This window comes from Thamnophis elegans, chromosome 4 (assembly GCF_009769535.1).
Source record: "Thamnophis elegans isolate rThaEle1 chromosome 4, rThaEle1.pri, whole genome shotgun sequence".
Taxonomy (NCBI): domain Eukaryota; kingdom Metazoa; phylum Chordata; class Lepidosauria; order Squamata; family Colubridae; genus Thamnophis; species Thamnophis elegans.
In genome coordinates, this window is record NC_045544.1 from 117,033,820 (window position 1) to 117,057,447 (window position 23,628).

Consider the following 23,628-nt stretch of genomic DNA (forward strand, 5'->3'; position numbering starts at 1 on the left):
TCAGAAGGAAATGGGAGGAAAGAGAAGCCGCCTTTTGGTCAGTTAGCTAGTTCAGACATCAGTCAGTGAACGGCCCCCCTCTCTCCCTCCCTCAAGGTCTCTCTCGCTTTCTACCCCGCCCGCAACCGCCTCCCCCCGCTCCCCGTCTACGAGACCCCCCCGCCTCCAGGAGCCACGCCCCCTTTCTCTTCGCGCAAATTCCTTCAACCTCCAAAGGCCACGCCCACCCCTCAGCTCGCCTGCCCGGCTGCCCGTCGCTCGCTCTCCTTTCGGCGCGCGGTGCATGCCGGGCAAGGGAAGGGGAACTGTGAGAGGAAAGGAGGGGAGGCAGCCGTCGCGGCCTCGATGTCTCGGGGCGGCTCGGCGCCCGGCTGGGGCTGGTGGCCTCCGTCGCGGCGGCGGGGGCGGCAACAGCAACGGGCCAGGAGAAGGGTAGGCGCCGGCGCCGGCTTCCCGGAAGGAGCCTGGGCCTTTCCCGTGGCGGTGCTGGCGGTGGCGGGACTGGCGGCGGCGTCGCTCTCCTTGCTGGTGCTCGTGTTGGGCCTCTCCGGGGCTGCGCTCTCTCTCATCGTGGCGGCGGCGGCCGCGGGATCCTGGATAGTGTCCTCGGGATTAGGCGCTGGCGGCAAGGACCGGAGGGGGACCCCCTTGCTGACCCACCGCATCTCCTTTGCCCCCAAGAGCAGCGAAAGGGTCCTGGCCAACGGGGGCCCCTCCATGAGCTACTCCTCGCCCGGGCTGCTCGTGCCCGAAAGGAGGCGGGGGCAGGTTTACGGGTAAGGGAATTCATTGTACTGGAGCCCCTCGGCTTTTCCGCCTTTTTCTTTCTTTTTCTTTCTTTCTTTCTTTCTTTCTTTCTTTCTTTCTTTCTTTCTTTCTTTCTTTCTTTCTCTCTCTCTCTCTCTCTCTCTCTCTCTCTCTCTCTCTCTCTCTCTCTATCTCACTCTCTTTCCTTCCTTCCTTCCTTCCTTCCTTCCTTTTCTTTTTTCTTTGTAAGACGAGCCCTGCTAGGGTTTTGCATTGCAATCTGTACATGCTCGTGTGTGCCTTTGCTGCCGGAATGGAGCAGCGTTGCCCGGGTTCTTTGGGTCCTCCATTCACTAAGGCTGCACTATTACTATTAGTCTTCTCGTCGTTCCTATCACCCATCTCCTCCCCCTTATGACTGCAGTACTGTAACTTTGTTGCTTGTCTCCTTACGGTTTATATTGATATTGATTGTTTCCTGATTGCTTATTTGTACCCTATGACTATCATTAAGTGTTGTACCTTAGGATTCTTGACAAATGTATCTTGTCTTTTTATGTACACTGAGAGCATATGTCCAGTCACACTTGGCCAGTAAAGAATTTATTCTATTCTACTCTACTTTACTCTATTCTAGCCCCAGCCCTATTCTATTCCTATTCTATTCCTATTACTATTCTATTAGGGAAGAAGACCATAAACTTGACCAGATAGATGCTTCTCCTTCCTTTGGGTACCTGGGCAATATTCCAGTAACATCGCTTACACTTCCTTCAAATTTGGTTTAGGTAACCACTGGAGAAAATCAGGCTAGAACGATCTGCTTCTCCCCATATGCTTCTCCCCAGTATGGGAAAACATGGCTGTGTACATTCAAACTGCATGGACATATTTGCCCAGCTCTTATTTGAGTGGGTATGTGTATATAAAAATATAAATACACACACAAACATACATACACAGAATTCTTAAAGCATATTTTGGGACCAGCCAGTTGAGCTTCGTATTTGAACCTCTCATATACAGAACGAGTCATTTCTTCTATAGAAGTTGGATTACTTTTTGCTGTTCATACCCAGCATTCTTTTTTTTTTTCTGCTTTGTATCTTCTCCCATTTTATGGGCTTCCTGTAATGAATGGGTTGTTAGGTGTGTGTGTGTGTGTGTTTTGTAATTGTTACAATTTAATTCGGTCCCTCAGGTTAGAGCCAGGTTCTCATCCTATCCTTTCCCTTTTACTGATGCTCTTTTCTTTCCTCTTGATACACATTTCATTCTGTTTGTCAGAGATGGTTGCTGTTTTGCCTGACCTTGGTTTTAGGGAAATGAAAAGCAGAGGTTTGGAAAGCTTTACACTGCCTGGGGAAGAGGAATAATTTAATCGTAGCTTCATCGTACTATGATTGTTTTATCTCTCAGTTCATTCCAAAATTAAGCTTAGATTGATTTCACTGCGATCTCCAAGATGCTCTTTTGTCCTTTTCCCTCATCCACTACCATTGCCTTATCAGAGCTCTTGTCAGTTTCCTCTTCCATCTCTGCTCTGGGTTTCCCTGATGCAGAAGCTCAAATTCCCTTGCTGCTGCATGTGTCTATGACACGTTTGCCACCTTTCTCATATTGTATTCAGGCAGATGTGATGGAAGGGAGAGAACTGGAAGTCTAAGTGGATCTTGCTAGTAACTAAGAATCAAGGTTTTTCTCAAGGTTGTAAACAAGGCTGAATGTATTAACTAAGGTAAACAGCTATATTATGTGTGCACGACAGATGGCCTCTCCTTATTGTAAAGCAGTATTCTCCGGTGATTCAGTTTTCACTTAAATTGGATAATTAGATAAAAAATTCAACTGAAAAATAAACAAATTAATTCCATGGCTGAAAACCATTTTGAATACATCATGATCCCACTTTCTAGATTTATTGATCTTCATGTTGATGTGCTGAGAATAGTGTGATAGATTTTCTATTTGCACTTTAAACTAACTTTATGAACGAATGGGAAGTGATATCTTTCTATTTCTAAATGAGGAAATAGGACTTAAAGCATTTTGATTTTCTGTGTCTATCCTTTGCCGACAAGAGTAAGAAATGAATATAATGGATATAAAGGATGCTGTATATTTGGTCTGAGAGGTATTTGCTGCTGGCATTTTATACAGAAACAATCTAGCTGCTTATATCGTTTCTCCATTTTCTTTGATTACATGTTTTATTCTCTATTCTTTCTAGGGATCACCTGAGTCCATCAACTCGTTTTATGCTGAGTCCTCGGCGGCGCTATCCTATCCAGCAAGCCCAATATGCTGCGTTGGGAACCCTGCCTTCAATTTGCTGGGATGAGTATCGGCGGAAAAACAGGCTATCCATTCACCATTCTAGCATGGCCCACAGCCCTGTAACAGTGAAGATTGCTCGGCCAGAAAGCAGCATTGGCCGTTCTCCACTGTGAGTTTGCTTCAGTAATTGCTTTTGGGTAGTTTTTAAGTTTCCAGGCTTGACTGAGAAAGGGTCTTCTCTTGGAGTGATCTCATTTCTCATTTCTCTTCCTGGTTTATAGTGTTATATGTAAATGTTGTGGAAAGCCTGGCAATGTCTTAAGCTGTTTCCTTGTGGCCCAGTTACTTAGGACACATCTTGGTTAGCTGATTGGTGGAACTGACTGAGGTATTCCTCTTCCTATCCCCAGCCTCCATAATTCTTGGCCCTACAATGACTTCTTAACCACTCATAATATTGTTTTAGAAGTGTTTTGTGAGGTCACAAGTAAATCCTGAAGTAATGTGAACAGGCTGCTTATATTCAGCCAGTTTTCAACCTGAATCCCATTGGATAGGTCCTGTGGGCATGAGGAATGGGTAACTTAGTTTACAGAATTTACAGAATAACAGAGTTGGAAGGGATCTTGGAGGTCTTCCAGTCCATCACCTTGCTTAAGCAGGAAACCCTAAACCATTTCAGACAAATGATTGTCCAGTCTCTTCTCAAAAACCTTCAGTTTTTGGAGTACCTACAACTTCTGGTGGCAAATCGTTCCGCTGATTAATTGTTCTCACTGTCAGGAAATTTCTCCTTAGTTCTAGGTTGCTTCTCTCCTTGATGAGTTTCCATGAGTTGCTTCTGATCCTGCCTTCAGATGCTTTGGGGAATGGGTTGACTACCTCATATTTGTAGCAGCCCCTCAAATATTGGAAGGCTGCTACCATGTCACCCCCAGTCCTTCTCTTCATTAGACTAGGCCACCATCCCTTTAAGACTTGTGGACTTCAATTCCTAGAATTCCTCAGACAGAATTCTGGGAGTTGAAATCCACCAGTCTTAAAATTGCCAACTTTGGAGATTTCTGGATTAGATGATTCCAGTTCTTTCAATCGTTCATGATATGTTTTGGTGAATCCCACCTAATCTTCAACCACCATGCTCTACCAGGCTAAGTTCCTGGGGCATCATATGGACAGTAAGAGGAAATTCACATTCTTGTGATCACTGTCATTTCATCTGACAGGTTGGAGCAGTTGGTTTCTCCTGCAGCTTTCTCTTCAGCATCTAATACTATCCTGGATCCATGTGCAAAAGAAACTGTCTTGAATGCTCTCAAAGAGAGCCGGAAGAGAGCTGTGGAGGAAGAAGAGGAGGACCAGAACTTTCCAAATGGTCAGGAGAACAAGAAGAGGTAATTACTAATGGTCTCTTTCTGCATGCTGCAGAACAAGACTCCAGAAAGTTAGCACAGTAGTTAAACGCTTTGGTTAAAGTTGAGTGGAACTCAACATTAATGTGAACAAAACACTTTCTGAGATGGATCAAAGCAATATACAGGGGCATGTTTTAGTATTTTAATCCTCAGATCAAGACAAGTATTCTTCCATATTCCTTGTAAAAGTTTTGCATGAGAGGTTTTGTAGGATCCACACTGCAGCAAAGAGGTAATAGATTTGCAGCAAACATATAGTTTTGTATGTAAACAAATTGCAGCCAGGACTTGTTTTACGAAGCAACAGGGCTTAGAAGAATCAGAATGCTTGCACCAATATTTCTTCCAATTCCTTCTGTAAATTACTATCAGATTACCTCACACTTTATTTGACTTCAAATACTTTGTGACCATATTGCCACCATGCTAATAATAGAAAAATCTGACAAAGGCAGACAGGAATGAATATACAAAATGTGCACCTTATGATGATTTGAGACATCTAATATCAAATGTTCTCTGTAACAAACATCTGGACCAATCATTTTGGCCCATGTTTTTGCAGATATTCTTCTTTATTAGGAAACCAACCAGTTATTTTGGACACAGATAACTTATTTTCAGAAATTGCAGTTTTATTTCTTGATATTTTGCTATCTAAGGACATTTATATAAAGCCAATAATTTGTTTTGTAGACTTTGTACGAACTATTTTCAATAAGACTGCTATACTTGGAGAATTTTTTCCCTGCGATAAAAGGGTATAATACATGCCATAATGAGCACTGGAACTGCTAACATTGCTCATGGCATTTTAAGTTTGACAACAACTTAAATATTTAAGATATTAAATAACTTTTCCAAATTGAAATCTCTTTCTGATTCATCTTTGAAAAATTGCCAAAATGTGTTTTTCCTGTGATCAGCCTCCCTATTGATAGAATTGAATTTCATTATAGTGAACTAGTTGAACCAGAGATCTTTGGGAATGTGGTAGACAGAATACATTCTTGTTCCCACCTGAAATCATTCTTTTAATTTTTTTATTTCCTGCAGGCGCCATGATAGTACTGGAAGTGGTCATTCTGCATTTGAGCCCTTGGTGGCCAATGGAGCACCTGCATCTCTTGTGCCCAAGTAAGTGCCAGGAACTTTGCTGAGAATGAGAAATGTTTTCCTTTTATAGTGCTAACAAATGATCCCATATATATTCTTGGAGGATATATTTAAATCCTTTTCTCCCCATATGTTACTTCTCCTGTCAGTTGAAAAATTCATTTATAGTGTACGTGTGTGATTCAATTAAATAAATTAGAGAAGAAGCAAACACTTTTAGGAAAGGTGGTAGAGAAAATGGTGACATTGCAACTCCAGAGGATCCTGGAGAAAACGGATTATCTGGATCCTTTCAGTCAGGTTGCAGGCTAGATGCAGGACTGAAACTGTATTGGTCGCACTCCTGGATGATCTCTGATGGGAGGAAGTGGTGCTTCTATCTTTATTTTTCTTGACCTCTCAGCTGCTTTTGATACCATCAACCATGGTGTCCTTCTGGGTCAACTTGAGGAGTTGGGGTTGAACAGCACAATTTTGTGCTGATTTACCTCCTTCCTTCAGGGCTGGTCCCAGTTGTAGGTGTTGATAGGGATGAGAAGTTCAACTCATGGGCCCTCCTTTATGTAGTGCTACAGGGTTTGGTGTTCTCCACTCCTAATCAACATCTACATGAAACCATTGGGTGAGATCATCTTTCTCCATGGGGTGAGGTATCACCAATATACTGATTATACCCAGTCATATATCTCCATCCTGGGTGAATTGAGTGTTGCAGTGGACATTGTTTTACAATGGCTAGAAGCTGTAGGATCTGGATGGGGAAACGTCAGACTTCAGCCTAACCCTGGTAAGTCCGAGTGGCCGCAGGTAGGTCTCTCTGTACCCAGGAGTTTATCATCTTTGGTCTTGGATGAGATTGCACTATGCCAGACGGACCTGGTGCATAATGTGGGACTCATGGCTCATGCTTGAAGGGCTGGTGACCATGGCTGGAAAGGCCTTTACCCAACTCCATGTTGTGTGCCAGTTATGCCTTTTCCTGGGCAGGGAATCTCTATCTCTAGTCATGTCCTGATTGAACTATTGCAATGCACTCTAAATGGAGCTACCTCTGAAAAGTATGTGGAAGCTTCCGCTGGCAGAGAATGCAGCTGTTCCAAGTAATGTACCCATAGAAAACAAAACTCAGAGGCAGGCAGTTTCCTCAAAGAACAGTTTATTGGATACTTCATATTGGCTCAACTTATGGAAGCCAACTCTGGAATTTCCCACAAGCTTTCACCTAATGAAAAGTAAAAGTTTCCCCCCAAGTCATGTTGTCCAATCCAGGTAGTGGCCGGTTGCTGGGTTAGTTGCTCCTCCTCTGGCCAGCCACCTGTGAGAATGTCTTTTGTTCCTACAGGAAAACTTTATTGTTTTGCCTACAAAACCTCATCTAACTTATTTCCCCCCTTCCTCCGTTGTGTGGCAACCCTGATGCCTCCAAGATGGCTTCAGCCAGGTTCACTTCAGGGTTGACAGCAACTGCACAAGCCATACTGGGTGCCTGAAGAAGAGGACATATAACAACACCCTTGCTCTGCGAACTGCACTGGGTGCCATTTTGCTTCTGGGTCCAATTCAAGGCCTTAGTTATCCTCTATAAACTCTGCATGGCATAGGACCAATATCATCAGTTCATCCCATTCAATCAGGCAGGCAGGGAAGGTATTCTACAGACCCCGTCAGTGAAAGAATTTCGACTGGTAGAGTCTAGGAAGAGAGCCTTATCTGCCATTGCCCCTGATTTATAGAGCATCCTGCTCCCAGAGATGAGGAAAGACGCCAATCTCTTGGCCTTCTACAAAGGGATCAAAACTCTGCAAACTTGTGGGGGGCACAGAGGACCACACAACCATGGGAGTGGCTAGTACCTTGAGACCCCCTCCCTCCTATAATAATCCAATAATTCTAAAAGGCAATCTTAGGTTTGATTTTTAATTTTAATATTACGTTTTCTATATCTTTTTACTTGCCAGTTATATTACATTGTATACCACCCAGAGTCCCTCTTTGGGGGAGATTGGGGAAGTCTAGAAACATGAAAGATAAATACTGTATATTTCAGAGTATAAGGCGGACTTTTTTTCCTCAAAGAAGAGGCTGAAAATCTGGGTGCGTCTTATACATCGAATACAGCATTTTTTGCCACCTGAAGCCCCGCCCCTTCACAAAATGGCCGCGCAGAGCCTTATGGGGGCTTTCAAAGAGTCCTGGGGGCTGGGGAGGGCAGAAATGAGCAAAAAACACTCTATAAGCCTCCATAAGGCTATGCATGCAATTTTTTTGACAAAAACCGGGATCGTTTTTGCGAAAAACGAGCTGTTTTTTGCTTGCTTTGGGGGAGCCCACCCCCTCCCCAAGGCTATTCATGCCTTTTTATTAAAAAAAAAAAACAGGGCCATTTTTGTGAAGAACGGGCTGTTTTGGGAAGATTTGCAGGGTGCAAAAACTTTTTCCTTTTGGAAAGCTCTTTAACTGATTGATGAGAATTACATTGATCAAATGATGTGCCAGCAGAAACAAAGTCTTAGGTGCTGCAGATTGTCAGTGATTTCCTTCTCCAGCACATGGATAATTACACATGGAAACATCTACCTACTTACTCTCTCTCTCCCTACCTACCTACTGTATTTCTCTCTCTCTCCCTACCTACCTATTATATTTCTCTCCCTCCCTCTACCTACCTACCTACTCTCTCTACCTATCTACGGTATTTCTCTCTTTCTCTCCCCCTCTACCTATATATCTACCTACTCTCTCTCTCCCTACCTCCCTATCTACTGTATTTCTCTTTCCCTCTCTCTTTCTCTATCCCTCTACCTACCAACCTACCTACTCTCTCTCTCTATCCCTACCTATTACTGTATTTCTCTTCCTCTCTCTATATTTCTCTCTCTCTATCCCTTTATCTAACTAACTAACTAACTAACTACTCTCTCTCTCTCTCCCTACCTACCTACTGTATTTCTCTCTCTTTTTCTCCCTCTCTATCCCTCTATCTACCTACCCACTTTTTTTTCATTTACCTCTTTAAAACCTTGGTGTGTCTTATACTCCGGTGCGTCTTATACTCCGAAAAATATGGTATATAAATAAGATTTTAAATGCTTGGCTAAAGAGATGTAGCTTCACAGATCTTTCAAAGGTAGGAGTGTGAGCGGAGCACATTTCTAGAAAATATATAAAACATATAAAATATATCTATGAAAGGTAAATATATAAATAAGATTTTAAATACCTGGCTAAAGAGGTATAGCTTCACTGAGCTCTTGGGAGAGTGTATTCTGTACTTTGAAGTTATAGAAGAGAATGTGATTTCTTTTGAGTTGGATAAATGGGCCTCTGAAAGCTGGAATATAATTCCAAGGGCTTTTTCCTGGAGACATTTTTTTTAGTTGGACTCTGCTGGAAATGTATTCTGTAGTCTTTATGCTTGAAAACCAAAGGAAGCAAGAAAAGTTTCTTCATTACACTTTGGAAGCTGTTCTTCTGCAAAATGCATCTAATTATCTTGCAGCAAACCTATAACCGCTGTCTCTTTTCCTAGACCTGGCTCTCTGAAGCGGGGACTTGTTCCTTCCCACTGCCTAGAAGATTGCTCCTCTAAGAGATCGCGCACTTCTTCCCTCAGTTCTGTGAATAGTCTGTCTGTGAGTGGTATACCAAGCTCTATCCGCAATGCTATTGCCAGCTCATACAGCTCCACCAGAGGTCTCTCACAGGTACATTGTTAGATGATTAACTCCTTTAATGCATGAGATACTGAAGGTATTTCCCAGAACAAAGATGTGATGATAACTTGTTATTCTCTTCTCTTGAACAAAACTTGATTAATCTGCATACAAATATTAGTCTCTCTCTGTTCTCAAATTAGAAGAATAACTACAGTGATAAAGGGATTTTACTCTTAAAATGTAAAAATATGACTGCAGATCAGTGAAGTTTTGCCAGTTTTCATAAATTATTGTAAAATGATCTACAAAACCTGAAGGTAGCCAGCTGCTATGACTACACTCCGGCAAACTCATCAGGGGAGTAAGTCTAACTTTTTCCTCAAAACAAACAAGCATACTGAATGCTGATCTATCCAGGCAGAGACCACCAAGAGACTGAAACAAGGAGATAAGCTGAGTTGGGGAATCTAATAAGAGCAACAATATTACAGTAGCCAGTAATTGGGTAGGGTTTTAAGAATAAAAACGGCATGCCACTTTTATTCTTTTCTATTATTATTATTATTATTATCAACAACAGAATTGTATCACAGCGGCCAGTTGTTTTGCTAGATTTGGCATTGATTACTAGTCGGGCCCCACCCAGGGGCCTAGGACGTCGTAACGTATTTTCGTAATATGCATGCAGATCCAAGCAGTGCGGCTTTTTGCATTTGACTGATGGTGATTTTGCCAATTTTTAACTGTTTTAAATGTAATTCCAGTGCTTTTGGAATAGAACCCAGTGTGCCGATTACCACTGGAATTACCACTGCTGGTTTGTGCCATAATAGTTGAATTTCGATTTTTAAGTCCTGATATTTCGCGATTTTTTCATATTCCTTCTCATCGACCCTGCTATCACCTGGTATTGCGATGTCTATGATTGTGACCTTATTTTTCTCAACCAGTGTGATGTCTGGTGTATTATGCGCCAGTATTTTGTCTGTTTGTATGCGAAAATCCCACAAGATCTTGACCATCTGATTTTTGGTGACTTTTCAGGCTGATGTTCCCACCAGTTTGTTGCTGTTTTAATATTATAATTTTTGCACAAATTCCAATGGATCATTTGTGCTACTGAATTGTGCCGCAATTTATAATCAGTCTGCGCGATTTTTTTACAGCAGCTGAGTATGTGATCAACAGTTACATCAGCTTCTTTGCAAAGTCTGCATTTGGCATCATCAGAGGATATTTCAATTTTGGGCTTAATGGCATTTGTGCAGATAGCTTGTTCTTGCGCAGCCAGGATTAGGGACTCTGTTTCTTTCTTTAATGTACCTGTTGTTAACCATAACCAAGTTTGTTCACTGTCCACTCTATCTTTTATTTTTTCCAGAAATTGGCCATGCAGTGCTTTGTTCTGCCAACTCTCCATTCTTGATTTTATCACATCTTTTCTGTATTCTTGTTTCGTCTGTTGGGCCTTCAGTAGATTTTTGTTCTTTACTTCAATTAATAGATGTTCTTGACTTTCTTTTAAATAATCAGCCAGTGCATGTTTTTCTTCTTCAACTGTTTGCTTGACTTGTAATAATCCTCTGCCACCTGATTTTCGGGGCAGGTATAGTCTATCAGTATCACCACGTGGATGTAAACTGTAGTGCATTGTCATTAGTTTCCTGGTTTTTCGGTCCAAAATGTCCAAATCAGCTTGTGTCCAATTAACTATACCAGCTGTGTATCTTATAACTGGTATTGCCCAGGTATTTATGGCCTTGATTGTATTTCCACCATTCAATTTAGATTTCAAAATTTTCCTAACTCTGTTGGTGTACTCTTGCCTGATAATAGTTTTTAGTTCTCCATGCTTGATGTTATCCAACTGCAGAATGCCTAAGTATTTGTAGGCTTCATTTTCGTTGCATTTAATTAGTTGGCCATTGGGCATTTCAGTTCCCTCACATGCAGTGATTTTGCGTCTTTTTATGGATACAATGGCACATTTTTCCATGCCAAACTGCATTGAAATATCGGTGCTGAATACTCGGACTGTGTTTGTCAATGATTGGATTTCTATTTCTGACTTTCCATAGAGTTTCAAATCATCCATATATAGTAAATGCGAAATTTTGTCAGCTTCTTTGGCTGTTTGGTAGCCTAATTTCATTTTTTTTAAGATTACTGATAGTGGGATCATTGCGATGATGAAGAGAAGAGGTGAAAGTGAATCACCCTGGAAAATTCCTCGCTTGATATTAACCATTCCATAGATCTCATTCCCTACTGCCAACTCAGTTCTCCATTGTTTCATCGCCTTTTCAGTAAAGGATGTAATATTTTTGCTAATGCCAGTTGTTTCTAAGCATTTTATGATCCAACTATGTGGCAGTGAGTCAAATGCCTTTTTGTAATCAATCCAGACCATATTCAAGTTCGTTTTTCTATTCTTACAATTTTCTAATATCATTTTATCAATTAGGAGCTGATCTTTTGTGCCCGTGCTCCTTCTTTTGTTGCCTTTTTGCTCTACTGGCAAGATGTTTTTATTATTATTATTATTATTATTATTATTATTATTATTAATATGTTATTCTTTGGTGAGATTCACAGCCTTTGGGGCTGGTTGGTAGCGCAACAGTTCGAGTCCTAACCAAAGACCTAGGAACTGTTAAAGTAACGTTGGAGGATATAAGCTGTTGTTGTTATTATTATTTTATTATTATGGTTTTTTGTTTTTTTAATAAAAAAAAATTTTATTTTGAAAGGGGAGAATAAAAAATGTTTTATAAAAAGCAAAACAACAACAACAACAACAATAATAATAATAATGACTATGGCACAAACCAGCAGTGGTAATTCCAATGGTAATTGGCACACTGGGTGCTATTCCAAAAGCACTGGAATTACATTTAAAACAGTTAAAAATTGACAAAATCCATCATCAGTCAAATGCAAAAAGCCGCACTGCTTGGATCTGCACGCATATTACGAAAATACGTTACGACGTCCTAGGCCCCTGGGTGGGGCCCGACTAGTAACCAATGCCAAATCCGGCGAAACAACTGGCCGTTGTGATACAATTGTATAATAATAATAATAATAATAATAATAATAATAATAATAATAATAATAATAATAATAATAATGAAGAATAAAAATGGCATGAGGAATTCCTAAGCAAGTTTATTAGACCTGTATAGGTTTTAGATGGCAGCATTTAATCATGGAAAATTATTTTGGCCATTCACCTGTTTAAGTTGATTTCAAAAAGGATTACATTAATTTGATTTTCTGTATACATAAATGTTCTGCTTTAAACCTACCAAAAATAAGGTATGGAAAAGATTGTTCTTGTTTTTTTAATACGTAGTACTTCATGCTTTATTTTCTCTCCTTTAGCTATGGAAGAGAACGGGACCAAGTTCCTCTCCTCTTTCCAGCCCAGCATCCTCTCGGTCTCAAACACCTGAAAGGCCTAACAAGAAAGCAAGATATCCCAGCTCCAACATCATGTGAGTGCAGCCTTTCTTTATTGTTTTGATGTTCCTTAGACTTAACGGTTATCAGTAGCTGGAAGGCTCAAGGATGATGCTATTCTTTTGAGGCCTCTTTCTGATAGATACTGTGGTTTCCATAAACTTGCCTTTTTGTGCTTTCAAACCAATGTTGACTTTTGGCTGCCTGCAGAAATCCATGCAATTTTCTTGGCAAGATTTAAAAGTGGTTTGACATTGTCTGCTTGCTAGGGCTGAGAATGTGTGACTGGCCCAAGGTATCCAGTTCAATTCATGCCTAAAACAGCACTCAAACTCAGAGTCTCTTAGTTTCTAGCCTGATGCTTTAACCACTACATTAGCAGTTGGCTCTCTCTAAATATATCTACAGCATATGATTCCTCCCTTCTCTTGTTTAATTGGCAAAGTTAACCAAAACATCTTTCCTGCATTTAAACATCTTGTGAAGGTCAGTCTTCTTCAAGAAAGGGAAGGTTTTTGCATGTGGTTTCTAATAGGCAAGATCCTGTCTGGGCTTTTATGGGGGAGAGGGGTGTATTTATTGAAAAGAGAGCTGACTATTAAATAGAAAGCATTTTCCATGACATTTTACCAAACCACATTTCTGAACTTTACCTAACCATTAGATAAATTGAAAGGGCTAGCAGTGAGGATGTGTAATGATTTGGGTTGTTGTCTTGCAATCTGTTGCTTGAAATTTTTTGTTACTAGGGGGTCTTCAGAGCAACACACTCGGGTGACTGCTTTCATAAGATGCCTGCTTGCATTACCCTGAGAATCTCCTCAAACCAACATCCAAAGGGCAGATGGCCAGCTACTGTCCATAGAATGAATGACAATAGTATATGGGAGGAAGAATGGTAGGGATGAGGGAAGCAGATCTTTCCCCTACCTATGACTGTCCCTCTGCAAATCTTCGAGCCAGAAGTGCAAAAGAAGAATTGCTTAAGCATTCTCTTTCACTTGCTTTCTCCTGTTGCTACAGTGAAGAAGAGCCTCAGAAATCCAACTCGCAAATGGCTGTGACAGCAGACAAAGAGGCACAGGAAGAGAAGAGTAAGTTCTGGGGATGGGATGGGCCAAGAAGGATTGGAGGGGAAAATGGGGGCAACTTTGAGACGGGTGTGTGAAGGGAGGATCCTAAAACAAAAAATAGGTAAATAAAAATTACATTGTCAGTAAGGCGGGAGAATGCCTCTGTTTCACAACAGGCTACTTTAGAGTGACTTTTATACAAATGGATTGGCATGACTTTCATGACTGCTCAGAATTTTTAAAAATCACCTCTGCAATAATGGCAAAGTAGTGTTTCAATATTTCAGACCTATATTCTGAATCCCAGTTCTTTACCTGTGAAGATTGCTAAGAGATCTTAGCGCTGTATCTTCCCCCCCCCCCTCTGTTGAATGCTTTCTAATCAATTGGGAGGTTCTCTTAAGAACACTTACAGAGTATATTGATACCTCTGAGGAAATATTGAAATTTTAATTGCTAATACTGAACCATATAAATATTCTTACAGTACACCAGCCTAGATTCTGTTTACTTTTTTGAAGCCTCTATGTTCATATTATGCTTGTCTGTTTTTAAGTCTTCAAAGGTGTTGTGTTTAGACATGGATCATTACTACTGCAGAAGCCTGAGCTGCGTCTTATTGGGTAGCCACATGCATAACTTGTCAACTTGGTCTCAGTTTCAGAATCACCCTTGAAGAATAAATGCAACTATGTGAGTTCACCATCTTCCTCAGGAAGCAATGGCAAGCGGAAGCGGAAGATTCAGCTACTTTCCGCTCATCATGGAGATAATTTTGCCTTGGTATGACTCTTCAGTGATTTCTTTCTTTCCCTTTGTGCACATAGTTGAGTTGACGTACGGAAGACACCATATGGCAGGTGATAAAGTATCCAGCCAAGAAGACAAGATAGTTAGATTGAGTAGGATGGGTGCTGCTAAAGCTTTTGACTTTAGTCAAACACGCCACATGCTTTGATGCCTGAGAAAAAAGTGGGAAGCAGTAAAGCCATGTAATCTTTAGGTTTATTTATACATTCCCAGAGCTAAGGGAAGAACACCTCTGTCTTTTGTTTGGTGCTATTTATGAAAGTGCTGTTTTGCGCCTTCAGAACAAATGCTTAAGATCTTGTTTTCTTGGCAGCCTCCACCACCTCAGCTAGGCTATACAGTCACCCCAGAAGACTTGGATGCAGAGAAGAAAGCAACACTACAGTGGTTCAACAAAGTCTTAGAAGAAAACATTGGTAAGTGTTCTCATTGTCTGCTCCAGGTTGCCCTTTGGGAGTCTGCCCACCCAAATAAGAGATTTATACAAACTAAATGGGGTTTGTGTTGAGTAAGCTCCCCGTTGGGAGAGCGAATTCGTTCAGCGAAGTGTTGTGAGAGTTGTGTTGAAGAACACACAAACCAGCATTCAGAGACACTGCAGTTTAAATAGGCTTTTACTTTCGTGGAAATAGAGGTATCAGAGTCCATCAAACAGTCCAAGTCATACATGGATAAGACAGTCAGACATCAATGTCTTTCGGTTAAGGGATAATCGAAATAACATAGTCCAGTAACATATAATCAGTCCATTACACAAAGTTTGCTAGCAGTTGCAAAACTTACAATAGCTCCCAGCACTTCCAGAACAGCCCAGCATCTAACAAACAGAGAGAGCTAACAGTCATTCTGGCTCCCTCTTACGGCCGATTGAGGAAAACAGCAGCCAATCACATTTTACAGTATGCTTTAAAGAAACAGGTATAGCATTGTTACATGATTTATATATTGCCAACCCAACGGTTAGAATTATATTCCTAACAGGATGCAATGGCTCAGTGGTTAAAGACACAGAGCTTGTCAGCTGGACAGCTGACAACCTGGGTTCAGAGACCCAACAAAGTGAACTCCTGTTACTTGCCCCAGCTCCTGCCCATCCAGCAGTTCGAAAGCATGCAAATCCCAAGTAGATTAATAGGTGCCGTTTTGGTGGAAAGGTAACAGGGTTCCGTGCATCTCTGGCATATAGCTATGCTGGCCACATGACCACGGAATTTGTTTTTGGACAACACTCCCTCGTCCAAGAAACAGGTGAGCACCGTGCTCTATAATTGGTCACGATCGATCGGGAAATCTTTACCTTTACAAACGAAAAGTGGGTAATGATAGTGACTCTCTGTGCAGGTCTCAAAATGTCTTCTTTGCTTGTTCTGTTGGTTCTTGCTAGTCACAGATTCATTGGCTGGCTTTAATGTCAGCAGATGCTAGATGGTGGATTCTAGTGACTTTGAAATTGCCAGAAAGCTGTGATGGTTTTCCCAACAGATTCCACCCCAAGCACACCTGTGGAGACCACCTCTTCATCCCAAACTTTGAACTTTCCACTGATCTCTACCAAACCAACACCGGTGTCATTGCCCGTCTCTACTGCTGCAACCAATCCCCTTCTGGAGAGCTTGAAGAACATGCAAGAAGGAAAGAGCTCTTCAGCACAAGCAGGTGAGCAATTTCAGAGGGAAAGGGGCATTCATTGCCTGCCTTTGGAGACCATTTGAGTCCTATAATAGCAATAGCAGTTAGACTTATATACCGCTTCATAGGGCTTTCAGCCCTCTAAGCGGTTTACAGAGTCAGCATATTGCCCCCACAGTCTGGGTCCTCATTTTACCCACCTCGGAAGGATGGAAGGCTGGGTCAACCTTGAGCCAGTGAGATTTGAACTGCCGAACTGCAGATAGCAGTCAGCTGAAGTGGCCTGCAGTACTGCACTCTAACCACTGCACCACCTCGGCTCGGTATAAAAGGCCTGTGCTCTGAAATTTGTGGGTCTGAAGCTGTTCTTCAGTATTTGGCAGCTTCCTATAGAATTGTATGTTGATGAATGAATGCAAGGGGATGAGGACTAAGAGCCCTGTAAATAATCTAGGCCTAATCTGATTACTCTAGAGAGGGTTAGGGTTAGAGTTTTGATTTATGTTCATTAAAATATGGGTGGTTCCATTAAAAAGTTTATTCTGAACAAGTGCCAGAATGCAGAATCTTGCTTCCCTCTCCTCCTTTACAAAGAGCCAGAAGCAGGCTGAACTTCATAGCTTTAAAGTTTATCTTAATAAAAAAAAAATCAGATGATTCCACAAATTCATGAATTCCTTGTATTTATAATGGAGGAACTATTCAGCTAACATACTTAACTGACAGGGCTGTTCCTTTCTCCTCTTTAGCCAAAGTGGAAAGGCAGTTTAAGCTGGCAAGTATGCATTTTTTCATGCAGAAAAAGTGTTTGTTCCTCACCTTCATAAGGAAAAATGTTTTCTTTTAAAATATTTTTTCCAGTTATTAACAGAAAAGTACTAGAAATCTTCTCACCCACCAAAGTTTCTGGAGACCAGAATGCAGTCTTTCCCCAAGCTCAGTTCTCCACTCAGATGTTAGAGAGACTGTGACACCTCAGGCCTGGAAAATTGCCAGCTTTGAAGCAGAGCTTTCTACTTTTGAGAAAGTCCCTCCTCCAGGGACCTATTCAGTCCATTCATTGGTTGTCTTTTAAACGACTGGAGTATCTTCTTTTTGAGAGACGTTTAGAGCAATGAGGGGTCCTTGGAGCTCTCTGATCTTGGTGGTTTTCTTGCAGTCGTTTCATCACCCAAACTAGGTAACACCATGACACCACCTAGTTTGGGTAATGAAACATCTGCAAGAAAACAATCGAGCTCAGAGAGCACCAAGGATCCTTCATTTCAACCCTGAGCTCCAAATGATCTCTTTTATTGGTACATTTAGAGTAATTTGGAAACTCCTTAAATAATGTTTTTAATGTTCAGTTTTATAGAATTTTAATCAGCTTTTTATCTATTTCTTTCTGCTTATTATCTGAAGAATTTCTAATTAGATATAATCCTGCTAAGCTAGTTCCTGAATGCCAAACAGCTGGCCGTTACAGACCATTTTCTAGAGATTAACAAACAAAATGGCCAATGTCCGACAAGAGAGGCTAAGATAGACTGTGAAACGTTTATCATGCAACCTAAATAAATGTTCTCTACGCTCCATCCACACTGGACAATAAATCTGGAATGTTTTTTGCATTTTTAATATATCCAGAGATTTAATTCTTGAGTATCTCCCCTGGTTGTCGTGACAGGTTAGATTGTTTAAGAGGGTTAAAGTATGGAAATATATCACCCTTTTTCTCTCGTCTATAAAAAAGCGAAACAAATTCTGTTCTGCAATAAATACAGAAAAGGAGAAGAGAAATTAACATGTATTCCAGATTGTCTGGTGTAAATAAATAAGTTTTCTTAATGGTTTATTGTGGAACAGTTTCTCCTAACTGCACTGATGTAGTGCTTTCTCCTTTTTCCCTTCTCCCCCCTCCAGCCAAGACAGTTCCAGGGACTGCAGGGAGCCCTCAGCTGCCAGCTTTCTCTGCCTCACTGGATTTGAGCTCCTCAGTGACAGTGACATCCCCTAAGCCTCTGGCTCCCAACGTACCTGTTTCCCTCTCTACTGCTCCTCCTCCAGGCACTTCCCTGCCCACTAGTAGCGCAGGCAATTTGGTGACAGCTTCTTCTGAGCCGGGCCACACTCCAGCCAGGCCCTCGTCTGCTCCAAAGCCCAGCATCCTCTTTGGGATCCTCACCAGTCCTCCAGCTGACAAGCCCCCAGCTGCAACCACGCCATCGTCTTCTGCGCCCTGCACAGTGCCTGTGTTCAAGCCAATCTTTGGCAGCCCAGCAAAAAGTGAGAACTTTAGCTTCTCCACAAGTGGCACCACTGTGGTTTCTGCCGCCGCGCAACCTGTGCCTTCTTTGGCACCTCCGGTTGCTCCCAGCGCCATATTCAAACCCATCTTTGGATCACTGTCTACACCAGCAACTGCTGTCCTGCCTACAACTACTTCATCGTCTCCCTTCACATTGAGCCAGGCCCCTCAGCCAGCAGCAGCATCTGGCCTCCCTGCTGTCAACGCCTCCAGCAGTTTAGGGCTCCCTGTTCTCCCAGAGGCCCCCATTACCACCTCGGTGTCACCTCCTGGAACAGCAAGCGTGACCTTTGTCTCCATGAGTAAACCTGTGTTCAGTTTTGGGCCAGGCATCCCATCCTCTGCCTCTGCCCCCAGCAACAGCAGCAGCAATAGCACTCCTGCCACTGCTGTCTCCACGCTGGCATCCCAGCCCTTGCTATTTGGGGCTGCCCCCAATGCCAGCACAGCTGCCATGCCCCTTTTCCAGTTTGGCAAGCAAGCTGCCCCCACAGGCGCCACTGTCAATCTCTTGGCACCCTCCAGCACCACTAACTCAGCACCCACTGTTACTGCCACCGCCGCCACCACAGCCAATACTGGCTTTGGCATTTTTAGCAGCGGCAGCAGCAGTTCCACGCAGGCTTCTTCAGCACCATCGGCCACCACCCAACCTCCACTGACATTTGGATCTTGCACCTCTGCGTTCAGCAGCACCTTTGGGGCTGCCTCAAAACCACCCCCTCCCTACCCTACGGTTACAAGCCAGCTGGCTTTTGATTCAGGTGTCTCCGAGGGCCAGCAGGCAGCTCTCAAGCCTCCGGCAGCCGGGCCCCTGAACTTTGGGACTCCTTTCAGCTTCAGTGGCTCAGTAGCCCAACCTGCAGCCCAGCCAGCCTTTGGCAGCTCCACGCAGACCCCCTTTGGAGGGGCTGGCCCCATGGCATCCTTTGGAGCCAAAAGTACTTCCCAGCCGGCCTTTGGAGCCGCATCGTCCATCTTTTCTTTTGGGACAGCCACCACATCCAGCACGCAGACTACAAGCAGCAGCACAGGGAGCTCTGTCTTTGGAGGTTCAGCCCCGGCTCCGTTCGCCTTTGGGGCATCGAATCCCGCCCCGGGCGTAGCAGGCAGCGCTTTTGGCGTTGGCGCCAGTGCTACAGGCACAGGAGTGCCCACGGTCGGATTCGGTTTCGGCAGCGGGCAGAGCGGAGCTGCAGAGGGAGTGACACCCTTTGGAACTTCCTTGGCACAAAACCCTCTGGGTGCCCAGAACCAAAACTCTGCCTTTGCTTTCAGCATCCCAAGTACACCTGAGAGCAAGCCAGCATTCGGAGGTGAGTGTCCCCTTTGCTTGGCCTCTTTCTTGTTCAATACTCCTACTTATACTTCCGGGGGGGGGGGGGGGGGGGGTTCTTTCTAGTTTTGCTATTGGGCTGTTTTGATTCCCGGGGCCTGGTCTAGAAGTCCTACCTTGATATTTGAAGCCATTGAGAATAGGTGAATTCGTATTTCGGCTCAGGAAGACGCATGCAGAGATTTTTCAGCTCTGACCAGATTCTGTTTCCATTCTGTCTCCTAAATCCAAGTCTCATTTCCTTTGGCTCTGTTTGTTTCCCAATGCTCATTAGAACAAACATTGCTTCAGGTGCAGGGGATTGAGATGATGAGACTGGAGCCCAATTTAGGTGGCCATAGATTGGAGCAAGTTGCATGTGAGGAAATGAAGGAAAGGCAGGCATTTCTGGGCCGACGGATACCTGTATCCTTAGCTGATTTTGGGAGGAAAGTCCAATGGAAGAGAGGAGAAAAGGCTGATAAGACTCCTTTGGTGTTCTTGTATTGGGATAAAACAATAATCTTTTGTATAAAACATTCAGAGAAAGTGGTTCCTGTCATTCAGGTGTGCCTGACAGTGTCAGGCAGGGATTGGTGATCTTGTTTTCCATAATGTGACTTCATTCTCTAATAGACACTTTGCTTTGGCTACTATTTGGTGATTAGGAACTCCCACACCTACATTTGGGCAAAGTACACCTACCCCAGGAGGCGGCACAGTAGGGAGCTGCAACCTTTCCTTTGGAACACCCATCACCCCCAGCTTTGGAGGAGGGACACCTGCTTTTGGTAAGGATTTGGAAGTTGATGGGCAGGGGGTCCGTTCTGTTACAAGTCCCTTTGCAACACTTAGAATGCAGGGATGAGACAGTAAAATAGTTAAATCACTGCAGAACAATTTTTTTGTTTGTTTTGTGGATTTGGGGATGAGAGGATTTAAAACAACATGCATTATTAATACAAGGAAGGGTTAACATCATATAGTTCTAAATCCAAAATATATTATAGATGTTGATGGCACCTTCTTCGAAAGAGGCCAGAGGTTAAAAATCGCTCCTGAGTAGCAAGTTATGCAACCCCACAAGTTACTTGGCCTGCTTTCTATGCCCAAACAGCCTCTGTGAAAAGGCTGAAGGGAGACCTTTTGCTTTTCTGTCCCTCCAGGGCCAGCAACAGCCACCTTCTCCATTGGAGCAGGATCCAAGACAGGAACTCGCCAACGGCTGCAGGCCCGGAGGCAGCACACTCGTAAAAAGTAACCGGGAGCAGCTTCCTGCCTGGACTTCAACTCCCAGTTGATCTGCTGACGGATCCTCCTCATACTGTACTACCCAACGAAGACTTATTCAGCTGGACTGTCCTGGGAGTCTCTTTTCTATAACAACCCCAGGAAGCTATTCTGGATCCAAGAGTGATTTTTACTCCTTCAAACGGGATAGGAGACACTTAAGCCCTTTTTACTTGAACAGTCTATGGCTGAGTCTGGATGAAAAATTTGTACATATCCTCTATTTTCCCTTCTCCCTGTAGACCTCTCCCCTTAATCTTCCCTTCTTTTCTCTGCTCTTAACTTCATTCCTTTTTGGCTGCTTAGCGAAGGGAGGTAGGGTGTCGGGGAAAGTATTTGGCTTGCAGCCATATAAACATTTCTGATTGAAACCAACTGTTAGCTCCCATCCTCAGTTTCTTCGTTCTTTGGGAAGCCTTTTCCAGAGAATCTTCAAGGGCTTCCTTGGATCGAAATTCACATCAAAACACAGTCCCCAGTAAGACCCCTCTGTCCCATTGGGATGGCCACCCTGTCTTGCCAAAGCTTTTTGGCTTCGTGTGGTTTTAGCTCCGAGTTGGGATGTTTAATAATCTTTAACAGCAGAGGTGTGGTTGGATAGCAACATGAAATGGAGAAACGTCTTGGTGTCAGAGGTCCAGGGGGAATCCATGAGCGTTTGGTGAGGAAGACAGTGCCATTCACCCCCTACAGCTTTTCATTTAGGCAGCCTTTCCTTTCCCTCTGCCCTCCCCTCTCCTCCCCTTCAAATGTCTGTGTTTTGCTCACAGTATGTTTGTGTTCTTTTTTTATTGCTCTGTGAATTGAGTTTGGAGGAAGAAATGAATTGTGTGCGTGGCGGCATGTTAGTAATGCCGGACTTGTAAACATTTTTCAGGGTACCTGTCTCCAACGGAGACGAACCCTGCCTAATTGGGTGTGGACAGTCACTGCATGGCTACGTGTGCTGAATGAAGTGTGAAGACTTCGACTTTGGAAGGCTGGAAGCGCCATTTTGAGTTGGGACCCCAGGCCTTCCAAGGAAGACCTGCCTCCCTGATGTTTGATGGCTCCGGGACCTTGTGAAAAGTTCTTGTTCTGTGCTGAGTCTTGGAGTAGGGAGGGAAAAGTGTTTCTAAGGTGGAGGAGTAAAATCATAAGCCCTGTGGGGCTCTGGCTGAAATCTGATTTTTTTTTTTCTTTTTTCCAACTTAAAAAGAGCTTGAGCCACAGCAGTCAGCCATTGCGGGTAGACAAAGCAGCTCGGCAACAAAAACGGTTCTCCTCAGCCAGTTTTGTTCTTGGAAGTCAGGCCAGCTGCCAGTGGTGTGAATGTGTGCGTGAGCCTGCCTAATTCTAAATTTAAAAAAAAAAAATATTTAAACATTTTTTAACAAAGTGAAACTTTATTTTTATATTTAAGCTAAATTGCCTTTAAATTCCTTCAAGCTTGGTTCATAGAGGTGTGAAAGTACAAAGTTGTTCATTAGCAATTTGCCTGTGTGCTGTTAGGAGACAACAGGGCTTATAGGGACGGTGGGGAGGGGGGGAACATCTGCTTTCTTGCCACCACCCCCTTTGGGCTTCACAGGTCAGTGTTTCATGTGTTTGTTGAATAATGTGAGTGTGGCTCCGTCTGTTCCATAACGCTTGAGAGCTCTTGCACGTTTCAGTGGGGCTGGGAAAGTGAATCTGGTATCGGTGCTTGTCATTTGGAAGGAAGGCAGATGATGTGTGGCTTGTAAAAGAATGGCCACTTCAGTGATTGCTTGGGACAGTGACTAACTTTGTTGGGGGAAAAGGGCCATCTTCAAGAATCCCATCCAGTTGGTTGACTGGTTAACTAATATTCTTAATAATAACGGCTCATATTTCATCTCTCCACGTATGGCAGTGGAAGGGGTGGGTGGTTAGTCCTCTGCCATGGGGTGGTGTTTGCGTAGTGCCCGGAGTCTGCAATGAACCAGTCATTTCTCCAGCTGGGAAGCAGCTGCCCCCCTCAACCATCCCTATAAAGGTAGAGCACCTTTTGTTACCGAGATATTGCTGTGTGTGAATGAAATGAAGTACGTAAAAATAAAAAGAATGGGCTGGCTTTTTTTTAAAAGTTGCAATGGAGACTTGGATCATTCCTGTCAAGGGTTTTAGTGTGACTGTGCAATTTCTTTTCCTTGCTTATGTTGATTTAAAATAAAACTGCTTGAGCCAGAATGTTTTTTTACTGTTTTTTTGGCCAAATAGCCTCCTGGAGTGGCTTGACAGATCAATAAAAGATGCTAGTCTCTGTTTTGCTGGCAAATGCTCTTCGATTTTTGCAGCTTTTGTGCTTGCAAGGAAAGGGGGGCTAGCCCAAGGCAGAACGGCTGTCCGTGCTGGGAACTTCCAACTGCCTTGTGCAGGACAAAGTAGGTCTCTCCCACTCTGCTCTAAGTTTTGTTTGATTTAATCTTATCACGAGCTGAATCCGTTTACTGCGAGGACAATAATTGCTTATCAATATTTTAGCTTCTTCTCTTTTTCTCCTCCGAAAAATTATTTACTCAGAGGCTTTTAAAATGGCGCCGAGCAG

General features: G+C 43.1%; 1 protein-coding gene across 1 annotated transcript; it reads left to right on the forward strand.

Moving 5' to 3' along the window:
* The first annotated feature begins 226 nt into the window (after positions 1–226).
* Positions 227–23,347, forward strand: LOC116507421 (nuclear envelope pore membrane protein POM 121-like). The gene is made up of 13 exons (XM_032215538.1): positions 227–776; positions 2,978–3,193; positions 4,251–4,418; positions 5,496–5,576; positions 9,085–9,259; positions 12,596–12,708; positions 13,697–13,767; positions 14,405–14,529; positions 14,870–14,972; positions 16,039–16,212; positions 18,091–19,791; positions 20,459–20,581; positions 20,957–23,347. Exons 1-13 carry the CDS (start codon positions 346–348, stop codon positions 21,049–21,051), a joined length of 3,576 nt encoding a protein of 1,191 aa, XP_032071429.1. The 5' UTR covers positions 227–345; the 3' UTR covers positions 21,052–23,347.
* The last annotated feature ends 281 nt before the right edge of the window (positions 23,348–23,628 follow it).